The sequence below is a fragment of the Pan troglodytes genome, chromosome 10 (genome assembly GCF_028858775.2).
Source record: "Pan troglodytes isolate AG18354 chromosome 10, NHGRI_mPanTro3-v2.0_pri, whole genome shotgun sequence".
In the NCBI taxonomy this organism is placed as follows: domain Eukaryota; kingdom Metazoa; phylum Chordata; class Mammalia; order Primates; family Hominidae; genus Pan; species Pan troglodytes.
The window spans coordinates 46,401,927-46,427,910 of NC_072408.2; the positions used below are offsets into that span (position 1 = coordinate 46,401,927).

At 41.6% G+C, this 25,984-nt stretch overlaps 1 protein-coding gene across 4 annotated transcripts in view; it reads right to left on the reverse strand.

Moving 5' to 3' along the window:
* SPATS2 (spermatogenesis associated serine rich 2) overlaps positions 1–25,984 on the reverse strand; it is a 160,987-nt gene that overhangs the window by 61,725 nt on the left and 73,278 nt on the right. For all 4 annotated transcript variants that reach the window (XM_016923475.4, XM_016923476.4, XM_063786715.1 and 1 more), the window contains one exon: positions 8,027–8,294. In XM_016923475.4, the coding sequence (XP_016778964.3) occupies positions 8,027–8,051 (25 nt within the window). In that variant the 5' untranslated portion in view covers positions 8,052–8,294. The remainder of the gene's footprint in view (positions 1–8,026; positions 8,295–25,984) is intronic.

Consider the following 25,984-nt stretch of genomic DNA (forward strand, 5'->3'; position numbering starts at 1 on the left):
TTTATTTTTTTGTAGAGATGGGGTCTCACTGTGTTACTCAGGCTAGTCTCAAACTCCTGATCTCAAGTGATACATACTCCTGCCTCAGCCTCCCAGAGGTGCTGAGATTACAGGTGTAAGCCACTGTACCCAGCCTTATTTTACTTTGTAAAGATTTTTATTAAGTACTCCTTTATGTAAATCAAATGGTTACAGAACTTATAAAAGAAGAAAGAAGTGGACTTATGGTTACTTTCAAACACATCTATTAAAAACAATTATACCACATTACCACAGTTCTGAAAAGTTCTATAGCTCAGCAAAATTACGTAGCAAGAAAAAAAATTCTAGGCCCAGTGTGGTGGTTCACACCTGTAATCCCAGCACGTTGGGAGGTCGAGGCAGGTGGATCATGTGAGCCAAGGAGTTCGAGGCCAGCCTGGGTAACATGGTGAAACCACATCTCTACAAAAAATACAAAAATTAGCCAGGCATGATGACACGTATCTGTAGTCCCAGCTACTTGAGGGGGTGAGATGGGAGAATGGCCTGAGCCCCAGAGGCAGAGGTTGCAGTGTGCACAGATCACACCACTGCACAACAGCCTTGGTGACGGAGGGAGACTCTGTCTCAAAAAAACAAAAACAAAAAAAAAAACAAAAGGCCGGGCACGGTGGTTCACGCCTGTAATCCCAGCACTTTGGGAGGTCGAGGCAGGCAGATAGCCTGAGGTCAGGAGTTTGAGACCAGCCTGGCCAACATGGTGAAACCCCGTCTCTACTAAAAATACAAAAATTAGCTGGGCATGGTGGTGGGCACCTGTAATCCCAGCTACTCAGGAGGCTGAGGCAGGAGAACTGCTTGAACCTGGGAGGTGGAGGTTGCAGTGAGCCAAGATCGTGCCACTGCACTCCAGCCTGGGCAACGGAGCAAGACTCCATTTCAAAAAAAAAAAAAAAGAAAAAGAAAAACAAGAAAGAAAATAAAAGAGTGAAAGAAAAAGAAGAGAGAAAAAGAAGAGAAGGAAAAGGAGAAGAGAGGAGAGAAAAGAACAGAGAAAAAGAAAAGAAAGGAAAAGAAGAAAAGAAGGTCAGGCGCGGTGGCTCATGCCTGTAATCCCAGAACTTTGGGAGGCCAAGGCGGGCGGATCACGAGGTCAGGAGATCGAGACCATCCTGGCTAACACAGTGAAACCCCGTCTCTACTAAAAATACAAAAAATTAGCCGGGCGTGGTGGCGGGTGCCTGTAGTCCCAGCTACTCGGGAGGCTCAGGCAGGAGACCCAGCTACTCAGGAGGCTGAGGCAGGAGAATGGCATAGACCCAGGAGGCAGAGCTAGCAGTGAGCCAAGATCGCGCCACTGCACTGCACTCTAGCTTGGGCGACAGAGCAAGACTCCGTCTCAAAAAAAAAGAAAAAAAGAGTCTAGTGTACCATCCCCAGAGAGAGAGATGCAAAAAGATGTTTTAAATGTTCAAGATGATTCTGATATATAGTCAGATACATGAGAAAAATATCGTCTGACAAAATCAGGACTCCCAAAATATAAAAAAAGTTATAATGGCTTGATCTCATCCTTCCCTAATCTCTAGAGTCTGTCTTCAGAGGAAATTAGGAACAATGTAAAGTGCATTAGCAATCTGTGGGAATCACAAACAAGCCCACTTCCAACCTTGAATTACTCCCCAAGTCTGCTTTCTTCTAACCAGTGCTAGACTCAGAGATCAGTCAGGAAAATATAAAGAGTTATACATATCTGGGACAGGCGCAGTGGCTCACGCCTATAATCCCAGCACTTTGGGAGGCCGAGGTGGGCGGATCACGAGGTCAGGATATCGAGACCATCCTGGCTAACACGGTGAAACCCCGTCTCTACCAAAAATACAAAAAAAAAAAAAAAAAAAAAAAAATTAGCCAGGCATGGTGGTGTGGGCCTGTAGTCCCAGCTATCGGGAGGTTGAGGCAGGGGAAATCTCCTGAACCTGGGAGGCAGAGGCTGCAGTCAGCCGAGATTGTGCTGCTGCACTCCAGCCTGGATGACAGTGAGACTCCATCAAAAAAAAAAAAAAAACAAAGAACAAATTATTTAACAATAAACTTAACAAAAATGCAAGAGTTGTACATTTAAATCTGTAAACCATTGCTGAGAGAAATTAAGATCTAAATAAATGCAGAGATTAGTAGTAAGTTCATGGACTGAAAGCCTCCATATTGTTAAGATGATAATTCTACACGAACTGGCCTACTGATACAGTGCACTCTCTATCAGATTCCAAGCAGATATTCTTGTAAGAACTGACAATCTGATTCTAAATTTTGTATGTAAATGTAAAGAAACCAAAATAGCCCAAAAAATTCTGTGGGGAAAATCATTGGAGGATGTATCTTCCTTACTCATTAAACTATATTTACTATAAAGCCATACTAATCAATACATAAAGACAGACATATACATCAATGTAACAGAACAGAGTCCAGAAATAAATCTTCACATGGTCTACTGATTTTCAACAAAGGTGTCAGGGCAATTCAATGGAGGAAAGGATAGCCTCGTCAACAAAACGTGCTGTAACAACTGGATATCCATATGCAAAAAAGTAAACTTAGACTCTTATACCTCATATAAAAAGTAACTCAGCCAGGCGGGGTGGCTCACGCCTGTAATCCCAGCACTTTGGGAGGCTGAGGCATGAGGCAGGTGGATCACGAGGTCAGGAGTTTAAGATCAGCCTGGCCAAGATGGTGAAACCCTGTCTCTACTAAAAATACAAAAATTAGCCAGGCGTGGTGGTGGGCGCCTGTAATCCCAGCTACTCAGGAGGCTGAAGCAGAAAACTGCTTGAACCTGGGAGGCGGAGGTTGTAGTGAGCTGAGATTGCTCCACTGCACTCCAGCCTGGGTGACAGAGAGAGACTCCGTTTCAAAAAAACCCAAAACCCCAAAAAAACTAACTCAAACAGGATCACAGACTTTAAAATATATGAGATAAAACTATAAAACTTCTGGGAAAAAGTCTTTCTGACTTTGAGTTAGGCAGAGAATTCTCAGACACGATACCAAAACCCAATCCGTGATAGAAAAAAAAAAAAGATAAATTGGGCTTCATCAAAATTTAAAACTTCTACTTTTTAAAAGACACCATTAAGAATTTTTTTTTGAGACGGAGTCTCACACTGTCACCCAGGCTGGAGTGCAATGGCGTGATCCTGGCTCACTGCAACCTCCGCCTCCCGGGTTCAAGTGATTCTCCTGCCTCAGCCTCCCAAGTAGCTGGGATTACACGCACCCGCCACCACACCCAGCTAATTTTTGTATTTTTAGTAGTGACAGGGTTTCGCCAGGTTGGCCAGGCTGGTCTTGAACTCCTGACCTCAGGTGATCCACCTGCCTTGGCCTCCCAAAGTGCTGGGATTACAGCTGTGAGCCACCGCGCCCGGCCCATTAAGAAAAGTAGAAGACAAGCCATGGAATGGGAGAATATACTTACAAATCATGTACCTGATAAAGAACTTGTATTCAGAATATACAAAGAACTCTTAGAATTCGATAATAAGACTCCAAAATTTTTAAATGGATCAAGAATTTGAACAGACATTTCACCAAAAAAAATATAAATGGCTAATAATCACATGAAAAGATAGTCAACATCATTAGTCATTAGGGAAGTACAAATCAAAACCACAATGAGATACCATTACACATCTATTAAGATAGCTATAATAATAAAAAAAAAGACTGACCATACCGAGTGTTGGTGAGGATATGGAAAATATGAAATCCTGATACACTGCTGGTGGGATTGTAAAACTGTGTATCGCCACCTTGGAAAACAGTCTGGAAGTTTCTTACAAAGTTAAAGAAGTCCACTCCTAAGTACCTCCACAAGAGAAATGCAAACACATGTCCACATAAAGACTTGTAAGCAAATGTACATAATTGACAATCATTCATAACAGCACAAACTACAATCCAAAATGAATAGCAACTGGTAAATGGATAAATGTGTCATAACAAGACTACTTAGTAGTAAAAAGGAGCAAACTACTGACACATTCAACAATATGGAGGAACCTTAAAAACATTACACTAAGTGAAAAGAAGCCAGACATAATATCTATATTGTACTAATACGTGTATATGAAATTTCTAGAAAACGCAAAAATAAAGTGACAAAAGATCAATGTTTGCCTGTGGCTGGGGTAGGGAGCAGGAATTGATCACAAACAAGAGAATATTGGGGGATAAGGAAAAGAGGGTTTTGTTTCTGTTTTTTTAAGAGACATGGTCCCGCTCTGTCACCCAGGCTAGAGTGTAGTGATCATAGCTCACTGTAGCCTCAAATTCCTGGGCTCAAGTAATCCTCCCACCTCAGCCTCCCAAATAGCTGGGACTGTAACAGGCATGTGTCAGTATAATTGGCTAATTTTTTTATTTTTTGTAGAAACAGAGTCCTTTTTTTTTTTTTTTTTTGAGATGGAGTTTTGCTCTTGTTGCCCAGGCTGGAATGCAATGGCACGATCTCGGCTCATCGCAACCTCCACCTCCCGGGTTCAAGCAATTCTCCTGCCTCAGCCTCCTGATTAGCTGGGATTACAGGCATGCACCACCACACCCAGCTAATTTTTTTTTTTTTTTTTTAAGCAGAGACGGGGTTTCTCCATGTTGGTTAGGCTAGTCTCGAACTCCCAACCTCAGGTGATCTGCCCACCTTGGCCTCCCAAAGTGCTGGGATTACAGGCGTGAGCCACCACACCTGGCTAAGACAGAGTCTTACTATGTTGTCCAGGCTGATCTTGAACTCCTGGCTTCAAGCCATTCTCCTGCCTCAGCCTCCCTAAGTGCTGAGATTATAGGCTTTAGCTACCACACCCAGTCAGAAAGTGTTTTAAAACAAGATTTTGGTGATGGTGCACAACTCCATAAATTTACTAAAAATAATCAAATTATACACTTGGGCAAATTTTAAGGTATTTAAATTATACCTCAATAAAACTGTGTTTAAAAGGGCTTAGATGTTGCCACACTGTCAAATCACTATCAAAGAGTTCCTAAACACTCTTCATTTCTATATACTTCTCCAGTTCACAGACAGGAATAGGGTCTACAGCCCACACTCTAAGAAGCACAGCTCTGACTTCTGCTAGATATTGGCTAATAGGCTTGGAGTAATCAATAGTTTTAACTGAAACTGACTTAATTTAATTTAAGCTGTTCACAAGTTTAACTCCACTAAGTATTTCATTAAATAAGGAATTTGCAAGTATTACTGACAAAAGGAAAATATGAAAACATGGTCTATTGCTGAATAAAAACATAACTCATTACAAAATGAGAGCCTGTAAATGAAATACCACTAAGAACAATGACTACCATAGACCCTTCTTTTTAATGTAGTATAACCAAGTTGATAAAGTCAGTGTATTTACAGATTAGACTACTAAAACCCAAAGCAATGACACTTTAAACGTATAAATGAATAAATGAAATGTTGTAATATTTTATATGTCATGGGACCAAATATCAGACGTGCAAATGAATTACATGCATAGATTTGTTTCAGAGAAAGTCCCAACAACACATAAGCTTTACTTTGTTTCCAACTAAGTGTAAATCTAGGCTAAGTTCAACCAAAACTGGTAAGCACTTAGTGTCTATGTTGTAGTCTATTTTTTTGAGACAGAGTCTCTCTCTGTTGCCCAGGCTGGAGTGCAGTGGCATGATCTCTGCTCACTGCAAGCTCCGCCTCCTGGGTTCACACCATTCTCCTGCCTCAGCCTCCTGAGTAGCTGGGACTACAGGCACCCGCCACCACGCCCAGCTAATTTTTTTTTTTTTTTGTATTTTTAGTAGAGACGGGGTTTCACTGTGTTAGCCAGCATGGTCTCAATCTCCTGACCTTGTGATCCACCCACCTCGGCCTCCCAAAGTGCTGGGATTATAGGCATGAGCCACCAGACCCGGCCTATGTTGTAGTCTAAAATTTAAATTCTTTTATAGTAATATTTAAATCCATTTTATAGTAATTAGAAAAAAGCAACTGATGGGGACAGGAGGCAGAGAAATTCTAGGCAGAAAAGGGTGGGTCACCGGTTAAAACGCCACCCTCAAGCCAAAATGCCTGAAACCTCGGCCCAATGTGAGAACTTATATCCCTGTTTTCCTGTTTGTTGCCTTTTCCTAAACCACCCATGGCCCCACCCTGCCCCATTCTGTGCCTATAAAGACCCCAGACTCAGCTGGCAGAGAGGAGAACTAGCTGGACGTCAGGATGTCGGAGAGAAGTGGGTTGACTTTAGAGGGACAGCTTGATGGTGTAACTTTGGAGAAAAAACTAGCTGGAGACAGCTGGACTTCAGGGAAAGATTATCTACCCGCACCCCACCAACCCCTTTTCAGCTCCCCTTCCTGCTAAAAGCCACTTTCATCAGCAATAAAATCTCCCGCATTTACCATCCTTCAATTCATTCGTGTGACCTCATTTTTCCTGGACACCAGACAAGAGCTCAGGAGCCATGAGTGCAGATACAAAAGGCTGTCACACTGGCCCTTTGCCCTTGCTGGCAGAGGGCAGCCACCCCACACAGGGGGGAAAAGGGCCCACTGAGCTGTTAACACTTCAGCCGTCCACAGATGGCAGAGCTAAAAGAGCAGTGTAACATGCCCTCTGGAGCTTCGGGGGTCACAGGCACCCCACAGCCTGGATGCTGCCACGGGGCCCACACAGAGTTCACCCCTGCTGGCACTGAAGCAGCCAGCCGGTTCCAGCACTCATGCCCTCCAGTTCCTTCCTTGTTCACTCGCGCTCTCCTTCCTGTGAGGAGTTGAGAGAGGCAGGCTGAGTAAAGGAGAGACTCCTGCAAAGCGGCCAGGGAAATATCCTGCTTCACAATGATACTTTTTTTCTACAGCTCTGGCAAAACACAGACATGAAATAAAGACTCTCTAGTTTTAAAAAGGTCAAAGTAATTTGCTGAAGTTAACTTTTTTTTAGGAAAAATTAAATGCTCAACTTTTCCAGAACCCTATTTTTACTATAGTATTTCTCATTTGCAGGGTGAAAACAGATGCTCAATGTTTCAAGCATAACTGGGAAAAAACAAACTGAATTATAACAACTAAGAAAAAACAAACTTGGGTTATTAAAAAAAACTTTTCCATTGGTAAATTTCATTCCATAGAACAGTTCAGCTTTAGTAATCTAAGCATTCCTTAGAGCTCAGATTCTTCCTATAGATTTACTACACAATGAAGCTACAACTACAAATTTGGTTTATTTACTTTCTTATGAGGTTTTTGAGTTACCAAGTCAAAATTAAGTTTAAAAGAATTTTCTTCATATTTAACATGTGAGACCTGGATCTATGAAGCTTTGCTTTGAATTAAAGAACATTAACTTTGAACTGGAAATTAAATTGAATGAGGGGAAAACACCAAGATATCTATGATCATTCTTTTAATCAATATATTCCAATTATGTACAATAGTTCTAGTGCTGTTGTTCACTTTGTCCCTTGAAATTTTTGCAGCTATTCTAGAAAAGTAGAAAAAGGTTTTACAAAGTCTTTGTTGTCCTTCCCTCCATTATAACTACCCTTCTATTTCCTGACTCTTTGCACCTTGTATTTCACTTTAGATAAGAAGCTAGAAGAACATTCCCGGAAGGAAAGCTAAAGAAGGAAACAAAACCCAGAAACATTTACTCTTGCTCCACTGCCTTTCTCTAGAAATACGCCAACTCAAACAACATAGAATATCCTGCAGCAAGCTAGCCCTCTTAACACATCTCCCTAACATATGTTCAGTATTCAAAAATGCATCTTCAAGATTGTTAAGCATATTACAATCTGATAAGTTTGTGTGAGTAGAAAAGCTATTGTTATATGAATTAATTCCCAGACTAGTCATACACAAAGCGATAATCTAATATCCATAAATACTTGTAAAACCATTCAAAACATATTAGAAGGACAGTTTTTAAATATACAGCTATAAATGGGGATCATTATAACTATGCTTTTTAACAATTTATGCCCACATGTAATCTTACCCTTCTGGTTCTGTTTCCTGGACATTGTCGTTTCTTCGATCTCAAAAAATATACAAGAAAAGTATCCTTTTGCCTTGTCTGGGTTTTGAGTATAGGTGTCTCTGATTTAAAAGTGGGCAACGGAAGTGTGCAGTTGGAAGCAAAAAATACGAAATCCTGCTGTTCGAAATTCTGCTCGCTAGCTGTTAATCTCCTTTCCTTTTCTTGTATCAACTTCTTGTCAGGAAGTATCATTGCAGACATTCATGTCTCCTTTTCCAGGGAGATTCTGGAGGGAAAAACACAAACACACATATACTATTACAGTAATGACTATCTGTACAAAATTTCTGAGATATCCACAAGGTTTCTTTTGTATTTCTGTATACAAAACTAGTTTTTAAGTACTATAGAAACAATGTGGCTGCTGAAAAGCAGAATTTTTCTTAAGAAAAGTTAATCTTAGAATCAGATTATCCTCTTAGTTTAGAAAGTATGTTCTCTTAGTCTTATTTTTTGTATCCATCTGAAATATCCCCATCTCTACTTTGCAAACTAAAATGTTACACCTCTTACCACTCCCTAAGATCTTTCTTTTTTTTTGAGATGAAGTCTTGCTCTGTCACCAGGCTAGAGTGCAGTGGCATGATCTTGGCTCCTCACTGCAACCTCTGCCTCCCGGATTCAAGTGATTCTCCTGCCTCAGCCTCCCGAGTAGCTGGGACTACAGGCGTGCACCCCACGCCCAGCTAATTTTTGTATTTTTAGTAGAGATGGGGTTTCACCATGTTGACCAGGATAGTCTCTATCTCTTTACCTCGTGATCCACCTGCTTTGGCCTCCCAAAGTGCTGGGATTACAGGCATGAGCCATTTGATCTTCCCATCCAAATCAAGGGTCTATTCTCTTCCTCTAGAATTTCTTTGTTTGTTTGTTTGTTTTTTTGAGGCGGAGTTTTGCTCTTGTTGCCCAGGCTGAAGTGCAATGGTGTAATCTCAGCTCACTGCAAACTCCACCTCCCAGGTTCAAGTGATTCTCCTGCCTCGGCCTCCCAAGTAGCTGGGATTACAGGCGCCTGCCACCACACCTGGCTAATTTTTTGTTTTTGTTTTTTTCAGTAGAGACAGGGTTTCACCATATTGGCCAGGCTAGTCTCTTGACCAGGCTGGTCTCGAACTCCTGACCTCGTGATCCGCCTGCCTCAGCCTCCCAAAGTGCTGGGATTACAGGTGTGAGCCTAGAATTTCTTATATCTAACCTCTCCTCAGGTTTCCCAGCTCAAATATAGCTATAAAAAATATGGGGGGGGGGACGTGAAATGAGAAACACACTCACCATACAAACCCAAAGAATGGACTTAGAGGCACGAAGAACAGCAAACGTGAGACTTTTTAATAGCGGTCTAGCCAGGTGCAGTGGCTCACGCCTGTAATCCCAGCACTTTGGAAGGCCAAGGCAGACAGATCACCTGAGGTTGGGAGTTCAAGACCAGCCGGACCAACATGGAGAAACCCCGTCTCTACCAAAAATACAAAATTAGCTGGGCATAGTGGTGCATGCCTGTAATCTCAGCTACTCAGGAGGCTGAGGCAGGAGAATCACTTGAATCCAGGAGGTGGAGGTTGCCGTGAGCCAAGATCGCACCATTGCACTCCAGCCTGGGCAACAAGAGTGAAACTCCATCTCAAAAAATAAATAAATAATAAAATAAATAATAATAATAATAATAATGGTCTTGCAAGATCAGGTGTCTGGTGGGCAGGCACACCGGGACAGTCACAACAGGTAATTTATCTTCTAGCACACAAGTCCCTCCACCAGTTCCTCACTGGTTGAGTACTATGGGGTTACAATCTTCCTGGACATTGCCGAAGTTTTATTATCCCCCTTATAAGGTTATACCCCATCTCCTTCTCTGCTTAAATTTTGATTTCCCAATTACGAAACTTTCTTCCCTTTTATGGGCTGACCCCTCCTCTACATTCTATTCGCTTATTGTGACCTAGGTGCATGAGCTGTGCAGTTTGCTACATTTGCAGGCCAGCTGCCAGTACTTAGATTTATCATGCCTTGAAAACAAACCATTTAAAATGTTTTATCACATGAAAGGAGGGAAGTGCAAAGGAATTTTAACATGGAAAACTGAAACATCAAAATGAGATTAGTCCATATTGCAGGAAGCTCCTTTAAATTACAAAGATACAAATGCTGTTTTTCTATATTACTAAACATTTTAAAGATACATGCCCAAGATTTCTGGGTAAAGAAAGCATAAGTTCCTGCCAGCAGAGATGTGCTAACAATTAAAAAAAAAAAGAGATGGAATTTGCAACCTCCACCTCCCAGGTTCAACATTTCTTCTGCCTCAGGCTCCCGTGTAGCTGGAATTGTAGGCATGCACCACCATGCCCAGCTAATTTTTGTATTTTCAGTAGAGACAGGGGTTCACCATGTTGGCCAGGCTGGTCTTGAACTCCTGACCTCAAGTAATCTGCCTGCCTTGGCCTCCCAAAGTGCTGAGATTACAGGCGTGAGCCACTGCTCCCGGCCAATATTTTTTTTTTCTTTTCCTTTTTCTGGAGACAGAGTCATGCTCTTGTTGCCTAGACTGGAGTGCAATGGTGCGATCTTGGCTCGCTGCAACCTTTGCCTCCTGGGTTCAAACGATTAACCTGTCTCAGCCTCCCAACGAGCTGGGACTACAGGCACCTGCCACCACACCCGACTAATTTTTGTATTTTTAGTAGAGACAGGGTTTCACCATGTTGGCCAGGCTGGTCCTGAACTCCTGACCTCCAGTGATCAGTCTGCCTCAGCCTCCTAAAGTGTGGGTTACAGGCATGAGCCACCATGCCTGGCTGAAAAATAATTTTTTTAAGCATTATAAGGATTATAGAACTCTTATACCTGGGCACCTGACTGGAAAAACATTTACAAAATGCAATGCAAGAAGGAAAGGAGAGTACACTTATATTAAATAATTTCCAATTTGAAAAGAGGAGACTGAAGAGTCAAGTAGGTAATTCTGCGAAAGTTTTAAAAAATATTCCATCAAGATTAAGAACCTCTACAAACCACAGTGGGACCTCAGGAAAAGCAGGGTGAGTATTTGAAACTTACCATCTTCCAGAACACTGAGCCAAGCTGTGAGAACCAGCCAAAGCCTATGGAAATATACAGAATATACCCCTGGATAGGGCACACTTAATAAGATTTTAGAAAAAAGAACAGAACTCAGATCTGCCAAAAACAACTGAACCCTTCAGTGGCAGGCTTCTCAACAGCACATGTCCTCAGGTTAAAGAAAAGAGGATGAGGCCGGGCATGGTGGCTCACACCTGTAATCCCAGCACTTTGGGAGGCTGAAGCAGGTGGATTACCTGAGGTCAGGAGTTCTAGACCAGTCTGACCGGCATGGTGAAACCCCATCTCTACTAAAAATACAGAATTAGCTGGGCATGGTGGTGCATGCCTGTAATCCCAGCTACTCGGGAGGCTGAGGAAGGAGAATTGCTTGAACCTGGGAGGCGGAGGTTGCAGTGAGCCGAGATCACGCCACTGCATTCCAGCCTGGGCAACAAGAGCAAAACTCTGTGTCAAAAAAAAAAAAAGAGGATGAAAGCAACAATCAACAACTAACCATAGTGGATGAGCAGGGGTGGGTCAGATAGGTCCCAAAGAAGTTTAGAAACATATCAAGGTTATTTCATCTATACTCTGTAGCTACAAACAGAGCTATCCACATATAACATGAAGAAGATAAATAAAAATGACATAGCAGCTATCAAACCTACTATAAAAAAGGAGAAATACAATGAGAGAAGAAATTTCCATGCAACAGATGAAGAACCCAACCTGGAAAACAATATAAACCCTCAAACCAAAAGCAGATTCCTCCTTGAATATTTATTTGAATATTTCAAATAAGAATTTGAATTCAAGTTGAATTCAAAAAAAGCTATAAAATAAATGATAAAAATAGAAGGAAAGTAAATCAGATTGCAAAGTTAAAGAAAAACTGGAAAAAAATTATGGATCCAATAAGAAGTCAGAAATAGCAAGAAACAGAATAGACACAGATGAAAATAGGATGAATGGAATGAAGCAAACCTTTCAGAAGAAAAAACAGAGAAAACAATTATAATAGAAGATAACATTAGGGAACAAAAAATGATCCAATCTAAGAATAACTGGAATCAATACAAGGACTTAAAAATTATAGGACTCAATACAGGGAACAGAAAGATCATTTGCAGACAATAAACAGGAAATTTCCCTTTAAATAAAGACCTGAATCTGTTCATTCCCCACCACCTCCAATCCATCAGAAGAATCCCATGTGTTCTACCTTTAAAATACATCCAGAGCTGGACCACTTCTCACCACATCCACTGCTACTACCCTTGTCTAAATCACGAGAATCTCTCATCCTGAGTCTTCTACTCTGCCACTCTCGCTGCTATTTCACTATGGCTGCTATTAAAATTATAAGACAGATTATGTCCCACTTCTGCTGCTGAAAGCTCTCTGGCAGCTCCCCATTTCATTCAAAATAAAAGCCAGTCCTTACAGTGGCCTAAGTAGTCTTGTCTGTTCTGATGTCCTTCCTTTACCTTTACTCCACTGGAGCCACACTGGCCTCTTTACCATCCCTTTTACACTCTAGATATGCTCTCATCTTAGAGCTCTGAAGGTGTTCCCTCTGCCAGGAATGTTATTTCCCACAGTTATCTACATGGAATACTTCCTCAATCTCCTTCAGGTCTTTTTTCAAATGTTATCTTCTCTGTGGTTATTCACAAGAAACCTACTGAACCTGTGGTAAGAACAGTGGCAGTCTATGGCTGCTCCCATCACATACCCCCAGGTGACTGGGAAAGGTAGTTCTACCAAGGCAGGGAAAGCCATGAAAACCAGCAGCTTCACTGACAGAGGGGGCTGACTTGTGAAGCAAAGCACAGAAAAACCCCATACCCACAGGCAGGCAGTAACAGTTCGCTTTCTTGGTGGCAAACAAGCAAGACCAAGGGCTCAGCTAGCCTGAGGTTGCTGTCATTGTTGGTGCAAGCAAAAGAACAGGAGATTAGATAGAAATTTAAAAGGGAAATCCAGAAACAAGACTAAGGGACCTGGGCACCATGGCTCATGCCTGTAGTCCCAGCACTTTGGGAGGCCAAGGTGCGGGGACTGCTTTAGCCCAGGAGTTTGAGACCAGCTGGGCCAACACAGCAAGACTGTGTCTCTACAAAAAATACAAAAATTAGCTGGGCATGGTGGCATGTGCCTGTACTCCCAGCTACTCAGGTAGGTGAGGTGGGAGGATGGCTTGAGCCCAGGAGGTCTAGGATGCAATGAGCCATGACTGTGCCACTGCACGTCAGCCTAAGCAACGGAATGAGACCCTGTCTCAAACAAACAAACAAACATAACCTGGCAACAGAGTAAGATCCCACCTTGACAAAAAATAAAATTTAAAAATTAGCCAGGGATGGTAGCACACACCTGTAGTCCCAGCTACTCGGAAGGCTAAGGTGGGGGCGCTGCTTGAGCCCGGGAAGCTGAGGCTGCAGAGGGCCATGACTGTGCCACTGAACTCTAGCCTCAGAACAGAGCAAGACCCTGTGTCAGAAAACAAAGACTACAGGAGACCTTGGTAAATGTTCCACACATTCATGATGCAGATATTGGAGAAGGTCCAAACTATCCACACACCTCTGGCTGACCATAAGCGTACACATAGCAGCAGCAAAGACTCAAAAAGGCCCAGTGGAAATTAAAAATTATGAGCTTTGAAGGCAGTCCCCAACACACAAAGATCTACAGACAGAGGGTGCAAGCTTTACTGGCTCATGGTGTTTTAACACAACCTTTAACCAATCGCTAACTGACCAGAAGGATAATAGATACAGATGTAACTTCAGCAAACCAGACTTTAAAATTTTTTTAATTAAAAAAACAAAAACAAAAACTGTAAAAACTGAGCAGACCCTTTAGTTTATGAAATCGTATCAGTGCTACAAAGACAAGGGTAAAGGCTGTGTGCACTTTTGAAACTTTATGTGCAATTGATGGTGGTGCTGAGATATGAAAGGCTAGCATGAACGTGAAGGGGTAAGAGCACATAACAAAACTTGGTGGTGCAGAATGGACTGTTTTTTTTTTTTTTTTTTTAAAGACAGAGCCTCACTCTGTCACCCAAGCTGGAGTGCAGCAGTGTGACCCTGGCTCACTGCAACTTCCACCTCCCAGGCTCAGATGATCCTCCCACCTCAGCCTCCTGAGTCACGGCTACAGGCGCATACCACCATGCCTGGCTAATTTTTTTATCTTTTGTAGAGACAGGGTTTCACCATGTTGCCCAGTCTGGTCTCCAACTCCTAGGCCGAAGCAATCCTCCTGCCTCAGCCTCCCAAAGTGCTGGGATGACAGGCATGAGCCACCACGCCTGACCCATAATGGATATTTTTAAACTTGGTGATATGTGTCTCTCAATCCTGAAGCTTTGGTGAGAGGGTATGCAGACAGCAATAACAGCAAATGATGTATGAATGTTTTTTGCATTCAAAGAACATCTACATCTGTTGGAAGACTTTAAGTGAGTTTTGTTCTTAGATAGCACACATTAGTTGAATGTATTAAATGAACCAATACTTGCATTTCCCCTACCTCTTTGTCCACTGCTGTAAATGCTGTATGATGTGTGTTCTCTTCTGTTGCTGACATGCAAGTGTGGTCATATGAACTGAAGCGGATGGCTTGAGAATATAGACAGGCTTGTGGTGTACTTTGCAGGAGTACTTGGAAGCAGAGTTCACTAGTGACCTCAGCTGTCACAAAGAAGGGTGGAAGTTCTAATGTCTGGTTAGCTACTTATAAAAATGCTATTCGCGGCCAGGTGCAGTGGCTCGTGCCTGTAATCCCAGCACTTTGGGAGGCCGAAGCGGGCGGATGACGAGGTCATGAGATCGAGGCCATCCTGGCTAACACGGTGAAAGCCTGTCTCTACTAAAAATACAAAAAAGTTAGTTGGGCATGGTGGCGGGAGCCTGTAGTCCCAGCTACTCGGGAGGCTGAGGCAGGAGAATGGTGTGAACCCGGGAGGTGGAGCTTGCAGTGAGCTGAAATCATGCCACTGCACTCCAGCCTGGGTGACAGAGCAAGACTCCGTCTCAAAAAAAAAAAAAAAAAGAAGAATGCTATTTGCTGCAATTCTGTGTCCCATGCTTGGATTTTGTCTTTTTTAGAGCCAGGGTCTTCCTCTGTTGCCCAGGGAGTGGCACGATCATAGCTCACTGCAACCTCAAACTCCTGGGCTCAAGCGATTCTTCTGTCTTAGCCTGCTAGGTGGCTGCAACTACAGGCACATACCACCACACCCAGCTAACCTCTTTTATTTTTTGCAGAGACAGGGTCTCACTATGTTGCCCAGGCTGGTCTTAAACCCTTGGCTTCAAGCAATCCTCCTGCCCTGACTTCACAAAGTGTCAGGATTACAGGCCTGAAGCACTGAGCCCAGCCCAAATTGATTTTAAATAATAATTTAAAAAATATGTATAAAAACTGAGCAAAGACATCAACAACCAGCAGCCACATACCACAGTGAGAAAAAGATTCCATAGATTTAGTCCAGGAAAGTTACTTAAAAAATAAAAACAATAAAGCAACGAAAACCCTCAGAAGGAGGAAAAATCCAGAAATCAAAGTTGCTACAATATAGTAGCTAAAATGTCCAGTTTCAACAAAAAGTTATGAGATATTCAAAAATGCAGCAAAGTGTGACCCAAACGCATGAGAAAAAACAACCACATGGAGTTGGAAATGCCCCTGAGTAGGCCCAAATGCTACACTTCGCAAACAGACTCCAAATTTCTTTAAAGGACTAAAAAAAATATGAGAACAATGCCTCAAACAAAAAGAAAATCTTAACGAAGAGATAGAAATTATTTTTAAAGAGAACCATGGTTAAAAAAAAATAAAAAATAAAGAGAACCATGATATAAACAGGGCACAAATAAATTTGGAAAATAAAAAAAGACAACCAAATCAAAATTCTGAAGATGAATACTAGAGTAGAAGAAAAAAATCAGAAAACTTGAAGAAAGGACAAGAGAAATTATCTAACTTGAAGAAATGGGAGAAAAAACAATGAAGAAATACAAGCCAGGTGCAGTGGCTCATGCCTATAACTCCAGCATTTTGGGAGGCCAGGTTGGAGTATCGCTTGAGGCCAGCAGTATAAGACCAGCCTAAGCAACACAGTGAGACACTGTCTCTATAAGAAATTAAAAATCGGCCAGGTGTGGTGGCGCATGCCTGTAGCCCCAGCTACTTGGGAGGCTAAGGTAAGAGGATGGCTTGAGCTCAGAAGGTCAAGGATGCAATCAGCCATGAGTCTGGGCAGCAAGGCAAGACCCTATCTCTTAAACATTAACAAACAAAAAGTAAAAATTTTAAAAAAAGTAAAACAGTCTCAGAAATGTGTGGAACAATGTCAAGTATACCACTATACACAAATTAGAAGCCCCAGAAGAAGTGATGTGAAAGAGGACAAAAATGGTGACCAAAAACAATTTGCAACTTGATTTTTTTTAAATGTATCTACAGAGTCAGGAAGCTCAATGAATTATAGCTGCAATACACAAAAAGAGATCCACATCTAGACATATCATAGTGAAACTGATTAAAGCCAAAACCAGAAGATCTTGAAAGCAGCAAGAACAAAAATGAAAACAATACTTCATCATGTACAGGGAAGCAACATTAACAGCTGACTTCTCATCAGAAGCAAAAGAAGCCAGAAGGCAAGAAATGACATTCAAAGTGCTAAAAGAAAAAACCAGCAACCAAGAATTTGATATCTAGCAAAGCTATCTTTCAAAAATGAAGGTGAAATAAAGACATTTCAAAGACTTACAGAGAATCCATTGCTTGCAAACCTGACTTACAAGAAATTCCAAAGGAAGTCTCTCAAGTTGAAAGGCAAAATGACATCAGATGGTAACCCGACTGTACCCAAAGAAAGAGCACTAGGAAAAGCAAATATGTAGGTACATATAACGTACGTATTTTTGGCCAGGTGCAATGGCTCACGCCTGTAATCCCAACAGTTTGGGAGGCCAAGGCCAGCCTGGGCAACACAGCAAGACCCTGTTTCTACTGAAAATAATTTAACTAAAGTATGTATTTTTTAACTTCCTTCTCTTAAATTTTTAAAAAGAATTCAACTAAGTATTACTGTTTTATGTAATGCAAGATTAATAACAATACTGAATTATTAGGTTTATAGCAAATATAGATATAATAAACATGAAAACAATTGCATAAAAGGAGAAAGAAGCTATATTACAGAATTAAATTAGCATTAATTTAGTTAAATTGGGCTATAAGATGCTTATTATAATGACCAGACAAGTACTAAGAAAACAACTGAAAAATAGTAAAAACAAAAGACAAAAGCAATAAAATAATCATATGCTTAAAAAACTATTAAACACAAAATAAGGCAATAAAAGAGGTACAAACAAACAGAAAAAGCCAAAACATATACAAAAAAACAAATACCTGGCCGGGCATGGTGGCTCACACCTGTAACCCCAGCACTTTGGGAGGCTGAGGCAGGTGGATCACCTGAGGTCAGGAGTTAGAGACCAGCCTAGCCAACATGGTAAAATCCCGTCTCTACTAAAAATACAAAAAATATTAGCTGGGCACAGTGGTGGGCGCCTGTAATCCCAGTTACTCGGGAGGCTGAGGCAGGAGAATCACTTGAGTCCAGGAGGTGGAGGTTCCAGCGAGCCGAGATCGTGTAACTGCACTCTAGCCTGAGCAACAGAGTGAGACATCATCTCAAGAAAACAAAACAAAACAAAACAAAACAAAAAATAGGCTGACACAGTAGCTTGCGCCTGTAATTCCAGTACTTCGGGAGGCCAAGGCAGGTGGATCACCTGAGGTCAGGAGTTCGAGACCAGCCTGATCAACATGGAGAAACCCTATCTCTACTAAAAATACAAAAATTAGCTGGGCATGGTGACGCATGCCTGTAATGCCAGCTACTCAGGAGGCTGAGGCAGGAGAATCACTTGAACCTGGGAGGCAGAGGTTGCAGTGAGCCAAGATCACGCCATTGCGCTCCAGCCTGGGCAACAAGAGTGAAACTCCGTCTCAAAAAAAGACTCCACTTGGCCAGGCGCGGTGGCTCACGCCTGCAATCCCAGCACTTTGGGAGGCCGAGGCGGGCGGATCATGAGGTCAGGAGATCAAGACCATCCTGGCTAACACAGTGAAACCCCGTCTCTACTAAAAAATACAAAAAATTAACCAGGCATGGTAGCGGGCGCCTGTGGTCCCAGCTGTGGCTGAGGCAGGAGAATGGCGTGAACCCAGGAGGTGGAGCTTGCAGTGAGCCGATATGGCGCCACTGCACGCCAGCCTGGGCAAAAGAGCAAGACTCCATCTCAAAAAAATAAATAAATAAAATTAAAAAAAAAAAAAGACTCCACTCAAAAGACAGAAATTGTTAAGAGTGGCTGGAAAAACAAGATCCAACTGTACGCCATCTACAAAAAACACACCATAGATTCAAACACAGAGAGATTGAAAGTAAAAGAATGAAAAAAGATATATCATGCAAACCAATAAAAAAAGGGCTTAGTATCAGATAAAATGGTATTATTAGAGACAGAGAGAAATCATATTATAAAAGAGTCATGACATCAGAAACAGAACAATTATAAATATATATCCGCCAAACAATAAGACCTAAAATACATGCAGCAAAAATTGACAGAAAGAATAAAGAGTTCAACAATGATAAAGACTTAAGTATCCCACTCTCAATAACTGATTGATATGGTTTGGCTGTGTCCCCACCCAAATCTCATCTTGAATTGTAATAATCCCCATGTGTCAAGGGTGGGGACAGGTGGAGATAACTGAATCATGGGGCAGTTTCCCCAATACTGTTCTCACGGTAGTGAATAAGTCTCAAGAGATCTGATGGTTTTATAAATGGGAGTTCCCCTGCACAAGCTTTCTTGCCTGCTTCCATGTAAGACATGACTTTGCTCCTCTTTCACCTTCCATTATGATTGTGAGGCCTCCCCAGCCATGTGGAACTGTGAGTCAAACCTCTTTCCTTTATAAATTACCCAGTCTCGGATATGTCTTTATTTGCAGCATGGGAACAGACTAATACATTGATTAAAAACCCAGACTGCGCCAGGCACGGTGGCTCACGCCTGTAATCCCAGCACTTTGGGAGGCTGAGGCAGGCGGATCATCAGGTCAGGAGTTCGAGATCAGCCTAACCAACACGGTGAAACCCAGTTTCTACTAAAAATACAAAAATTAGCTGGGTGTGGTGGCACGTGCCTGTAACCCCAGCTACTCAGGAGGCTGAGGCAGGAAAATCGCTTGAACCCGTGAGGCGGAGGTTGCAGTGAGCTGAGATGGTGCCACTGCACTCCAGCTTGGGCGACAGAGCTAGACTGCCTCAGAAAACAAACAAACAAACAAAAAAAAACAGACAGAAAATCAGTAATACTCCTCCATCCAACAAGAAAAGAATATTATATTCTCTTCAAGCACAGCCAGAACATCCTCAAGGACAGACTATATACTAGGCCAAGGATCAGCAGACTATGGCCCAAGGGCCAAAGTCAGCTCTACTGCCTGTTTTTGTAAATAAAGTTTTATGCTAACATAAGCATGTCCATTGATTTATGTATTGTATATGGAGGCTTCAGCACTAAAACGGCAGAAATGAATAGTTGTAACACAGACCATATGGCACATAAAGCCAAAATATTTATTATATGGCCCTTTATAGAGAAAGCTTGTTAAATTATATAATAGATCATAAGAAATTCCCAATTTTGTAATGATTGAAATCATACAAAGTAGGTTCTCCAACAACAACAGAATTAAATAAAAATGAAGAGCAGAGAGAAATATGGGAAATCTCTAAATATTTCAAAATTAAAGAACATGTTTTTTTTTTTTTTTTTTTGAGACAGGGTCTCACTGTCACCCAGGGTGGAGTGCGGCAGCACAATCATGTTTCACTGATCCTCTCACCTAAGCCTCCCAAGTAGTTGCGACTACAGGTGGGCACCACCACACCCAAATAATTTTTGTATTTTTTGTAGAGATGGGGTTTCACCATGTTGCCCAGGCTGGTCACAAATAAACAACATAGTTCTAAACAACTCATGGGTCAAAGAAAAAAAATTCACAAAGGAAATTAGAAAATATTTTGAACTGAAAGAAAATAAAAACATAATAGCCGGGCATGGTGGCTCACGCCTGTAATCCCAGCACTTGGGGAGGCCAAGGCGGGCAGATCATGAGGTCAGGAGATCGAGACCATCCTGACTAACATGGTGAAACCCCGTTTCTACTAAAAATACAAAAAAAAATTAGCCGGGCGTGGTGGTGGGTGCCTGTAGTCCCAGCTACTCGGGAGGCTGAGGCAGGAGAATGGCGTGAACCCAGGAGGCGGAGCTTGCAGTGAGCCGAGATCACGCCACTGCACTCCAGCCTGGGTGGCACAGTGAGACTCGGTCTAAAAAAAAAAAAAAAAGAAAGAAAATAAAAATATAACACATCAAAATTTATGGGGTATAGCTAAATTGGTACTTAAAACATCTATAGCAGAAAAGAAGAAAGGTCTTCAATCTATAGCTTCAGTTTCCAATTTAAGAAATTAGAAAAAGAAAAGCCAACTAAATCCCAAGCAAGCAGAAGGTAGGAAATACTACAGATTAGACCACAATCAATCAAAGAGTATATGGAAAAACACTAGAGAAAAGCAATAAAACCAAAAGTTGGTTCTTTTCACCTACAGATAGGTTGACCAGAATAAAAAAGACACAATTTACCAAAATCAGGAATAAAACAAAGGACATCATTACAGACCCTACAAAAATTCAAGGGATTATGAAGAAATGCTATGAGCAACTTTATGTCCACAAATTTGACAACTCTGATGAAATGAACAAATTCCTAGAAAAACATACATTACTAAGACTGACTTAAAAAGGGTAGGGTATCAAGAAATTGAATTAATAATCTAAAATCCTTCCCACACACACACACACACAAAAGCACAAGGCCAGATTGTGTCTTATCAAATATTTAAAGAAGAAATAATAGAATTCTCCACAAACTGTTTTAGAAAATAGAAGAACAGGCCGGGCGCAGTGGCTCACGCCTGTAATCCCAGCACTTTGGGAGGCCGAGGTGGGGGGATCACGAGGTCAAGAGATTGAGACCATCCTGGCTCACATGGTGAAACCCCATCTCTACTAAAAATGCAAAAATTAGCCAGGCATGGTGGTGCGCACCTGTAGTCCCAGCTACTTGGGAGGCTGAGGCAAGAGAATCGCTTGAACCCAGGAGGCGGAGGTTGTAGTGAGCCGAGATTGCGCCACTGCACTCCAACCTGGGGACAAAGTGAGACTCTGTCTCAAAAAAAGAAAAAGAAAATAGAAGAACAGTCTGGGTGCAGTGGTTCATGCCTGTAATCCCAGCACTCTGGGAGGCCAAGGCGGGTGGATCACCTGAAATCAGGAGTTCAAGACCAGCCTGGCCAATATGGCAAAACCCTGTCTCTACTAAAAATACAAAAACTTAGCCGGGCATGGTGGCAGGCACTTGTAATCCTAGCTACTTGGGAGGCTGAAGCAGGAGAACTGCTTGAACCCGGGAGGCGGAGGTTGCAGTGAGCCGAGATCGTGCCATTGCACCCCAGCCTGGGCGACAGAGTAAGACTGTGTCTCAAAAAAAGAAAAGAAAAGAAAAGAAAATAGAAGAACATTCCCTAATTAATTCTATGAGGCCTGTGTAGCAGGCAGAATTCTAAAGATATCTCCCCAAGATTCCTGTCCCCTAATTATTCAATCAAACATAATCTATGTACTGCTACGAAGGGACTTTGCAGATGTAATTAATGTCACAGAACTTAAAATAAGGAGATTAGTCTGGATTATCTGGATGGGCCCAATCTAATCGCATGAGCCCTTAAGACGGGAGAAATTTCTCTGGCTAGAGCTAAGAAAGATGCATCACAGAGATGTGGCAAAGGGGAAAGACAGATTTGAAGCAAGAGGAACCTAACCTGCTGTAACTGGCTTTGAAGGGGGCCAGGAGGCTAGGAAATGCAGACAGCCTCTAGAAGCTGAGAAGAATCCCAGGCCAACAGCCAGGAAGGAACTGGGAACCTCAGTCCTACAGCCACATGGAACTGCATTCTGCCAACAGCCTGAGTGAGCCTGAAAATGAATGCTTCACTACAGCTTCCTGAAAGGAACAAAGCCTTGCCTTGGTTTCAACCTTGTAGAGAACCATCTGAGCCACATTGTGCCCAACATCTGACCTACAGAAACTGAGATGAGACATGCATGTTGCTTCAAGTCATTAAGTTTGTGGTAATTTGTTACAGCAGCAATGGAAAACTAAAAAAATCCATGTTTCCCTGATACTGCAACCAGACAAAGACATCACTAGAAAACTACAGATCAGGCTGGGTGTGGTGGCTCACACCTGCAATCCCAGCACTTTGGGAGGTCAAGGCGGGCAGATCACCTGAGCTCAGGAGTTCGAGACCACCTTGGGCAACATGGTGAAACCCCATCTCTACTAAAAATACAAAAATTATCTGGGTGTGGTGGCGCGTGCCTGTAGTCCCACCTACTCAGGAGGCTGAGGCACAAAAATCACTTGAGCCCAGGAGGCAGAGGTTGCAGTGGGCTGAGATTGCATCAATGCACTCCAGCTTGGGCTACAGAGTGCGACTCTGTCTCAAAAAAACAAAAACAAAAACAAACCAAAAAAACACTACAGATCAACATTCCTCATAAATATAGGAGAAATACATCATTAACAAAATATTAGCAAGCCAGGCCAGGCATGATGGCTCACGCCTGTCTATAATCCTAGCACTTTGGGAGGCCGAGGCAGGCAGATCACTTGAGCTCAGGAGTCTTGACCAGCCTGGGCAACACTGTGAAACTCCATTTCTACAAAAAACATTTTTAAAAATTAGCCAGGCGTGGTGACACACACCTGCAGTCCCAGCTACTTGGGAGGCTGAGGGAGTAGGATCACTTGAACCTGGGAGGTTGAGGCTGCAGTGACCCAAGATCGCGCCACTACACTCCAGCCTGGGTGACAAAGTGAGACGCTGTCTCAAAAAGAGAAAATAAAATAAAATAAAATAAAATAAATATATATATATATATATATGCAAGCCAAATTCAGCAACATAGAAAACAATTGTAATACCATGACCAAGTGGGACTTATTCCAGGAATGGAAGATTGGCTTAACATGCAAAAACCAATTAATGTAACACACAGTATCAATCAAATAAATGATAAAAGTCACATGATCATCTCAGTAGGTACAGAAAAAGCATTTTCACGCACCCATACCCATTCATGGTTTTTAAAAAAGGGAAAATGTTCTCACCTTTATAAAGGCCATCTATGAAAAACCTACAACTAATATCATACTCCATAGTAAAACACAAAATATTTTCTTCCTTAGATAAGAAAAAACAAGAATGCACACCTCATCACTTGTTTTCAACAACATACTGAAAGATCTTGTCAGTGCAATAAGGATGAAAGAAAAGAAAAGAAAAGAAATTAAAGGCATCACGATTGGAAAGGAAGAAGTAAAATGTTTTTATTCAAAGATAACATGACCCATATACAGAAAATCCTAAGGAATCCAAACACATATACACACACACCAAAAATACTGCTAAGGACTAAAACATTAGTTCAGCAAGGTCTAATAATTAAACCAATATACAAAAAGTAATGGTATCTGGCTGGGCGCAGTGGCTGACACCTGTAATCCCTGCACTTTGGGAGGCTGAGGCCGGTGGATCACCAGAGATCAGGAGTTCAAGACTGGCCTGGCCAACATGGTGAAACCCCATCTCTACTAAAAATACAAAAACTAGCTGGGCGTGGTGGCGAGCACCTGTAATCCCAGCTACTCGGCAGGCTGAGACAGGAGAATCGCTTGAACCTGGGAGGCAGAGGTTGCAGTGAGCCGAGATCACACCATTGCACTCCAGCCTGGACAACTAGAGCGAAACTCCATCTCTAAAAAATAGAAAGCAAGTAATGGTATATCTATATACTAGCAATAAACAATCCAAAAATAAAATTAACAAAAAATTACATTCACAATAGCATCACAAATTAAGGCTGGGTGTAATGGCTCACACCTATAATCCAAGCACTTTGGGAGGCTGAGGCAAGAGGACTGCTTTAGCCCAGGAGTTCAAGACCACCCTGGGGAAAAAAGCGAGACCCCATTTCTACAAAAAAAAATTTAAATTAGCTTGGGCACAATGACGTGCAACTACAGTCCCAGCTACTCACAGGAGGCAGGCTGAAGCAGGAAGATCACTTGAGCCCAGGAGTTTGAGGCTGCAGTGAGCTATGATCATGCCACTGCACCAGCCTGGGTGACAGAGGAAGACCCTGTCTCTTAAAAAAAAAAAAAAAAAAAAAAAAACTTAAATACTTAGGAATAAAAATAACAGATGTACAAATCGCATACTCTGAAAATTAGAAAACATAGTTGAGAGAAAGAAATTAAAGATCTAAATGAATAGAGACACATTCCATATTCATGAACTGGAACATTCATATTCTCCCAATTTAATTTATAAGCGTAATACAGTCCCTATTAAAATTTCAGCAAGCATTTTTGTAGAAACTGACAAGCTGATCATAAAATTTATATGGAAATTCAAAGAAACCAGAATTGCCAAAACAATTTTGAAAATTTTGGAGGACTTCCACTACCTGATTTCAAAACTTACTATAAAGCTACAGTCATGAAGACAGTGTGGTACTGTCATAAGAATAGGCACACATATCAATGGGCACAAAATTGAGAATCCAAAAATAAACCTTCATATCTATGGACAACTGATTTTCAACAAAGGCACTAGAGATATTCAATAGGGAAAAGAGAGTCTTTTCAACAAATAGTATTGGGACAACTGGACTTCCAAATACATAAAAATGAACTCAGACTTTTACCTCATACTATATATAAAAATTAACTCAAAATGGATCACAGACCCAAATGGCTAAAACTGTAAAACCCTAGAAAAAACATAAGAGGAAGGTCATGATTTTTTTTAGTGAGAGTTCTTCAAAAGCACAAACCATACAATCTATAAAAGAAAAAAAAAGCTAGAATTCAAATTTAAGACTTTTCATACTTCAAAAAACAACATGCACCTTATGGTATCAGCAATAAGAACAGGCATATAGATCAATAGAATAGAAGTGAAAGTATCGACAAGAATCCTCACATTTATGGTCAATTTATTTTCAACAAAGGTGACAAGAAAATTCAACAGGGAAAGAATAATCTTTTCAACAAATGGTGCTGGGATAACTGAATATCCACATACAAAAGAATATACACTACCACATAAAAAATTAGCTCAAAATGCAAAAGCAATGAAAGTAGAGTCTCAGAGATATCTGCACACCTATGTTCACTGCAGCATTATTCACAATAGCCAAGAGGTGGAGCACCTAAATGTCTATCAGCAGACAAATGGTTAAACAAAAAGTATATACATACAATGGAATATTATTCGGCCTTAAAGAGGAAGGAAATTCTGACACATGCTACAACAAGGATGAACCTTAAGGACAGATGCTAATAGAATAAGCCAGTCACAAAAGGACAAATGTTGTAAGGATTCCACTTATGTGAGATACCTAAGCTAGTCAAATTCATAGAGACAGGAAGCAGAATGGTAGTCGCTGGGGGCTGGAGGGAAAGGAGAGAGTGAGGATGTTTAATGAATAAAGAGTTTTAGTTTTGCAAAATGAAGAGTTCTGGACATGAATGGTGATAATGGTGAATGTAATTTTTTTTTTTTTTTTTTAGGAGACATGGTCTCTCTCTGTTGCCCAGACTGGAGGGCAGTGG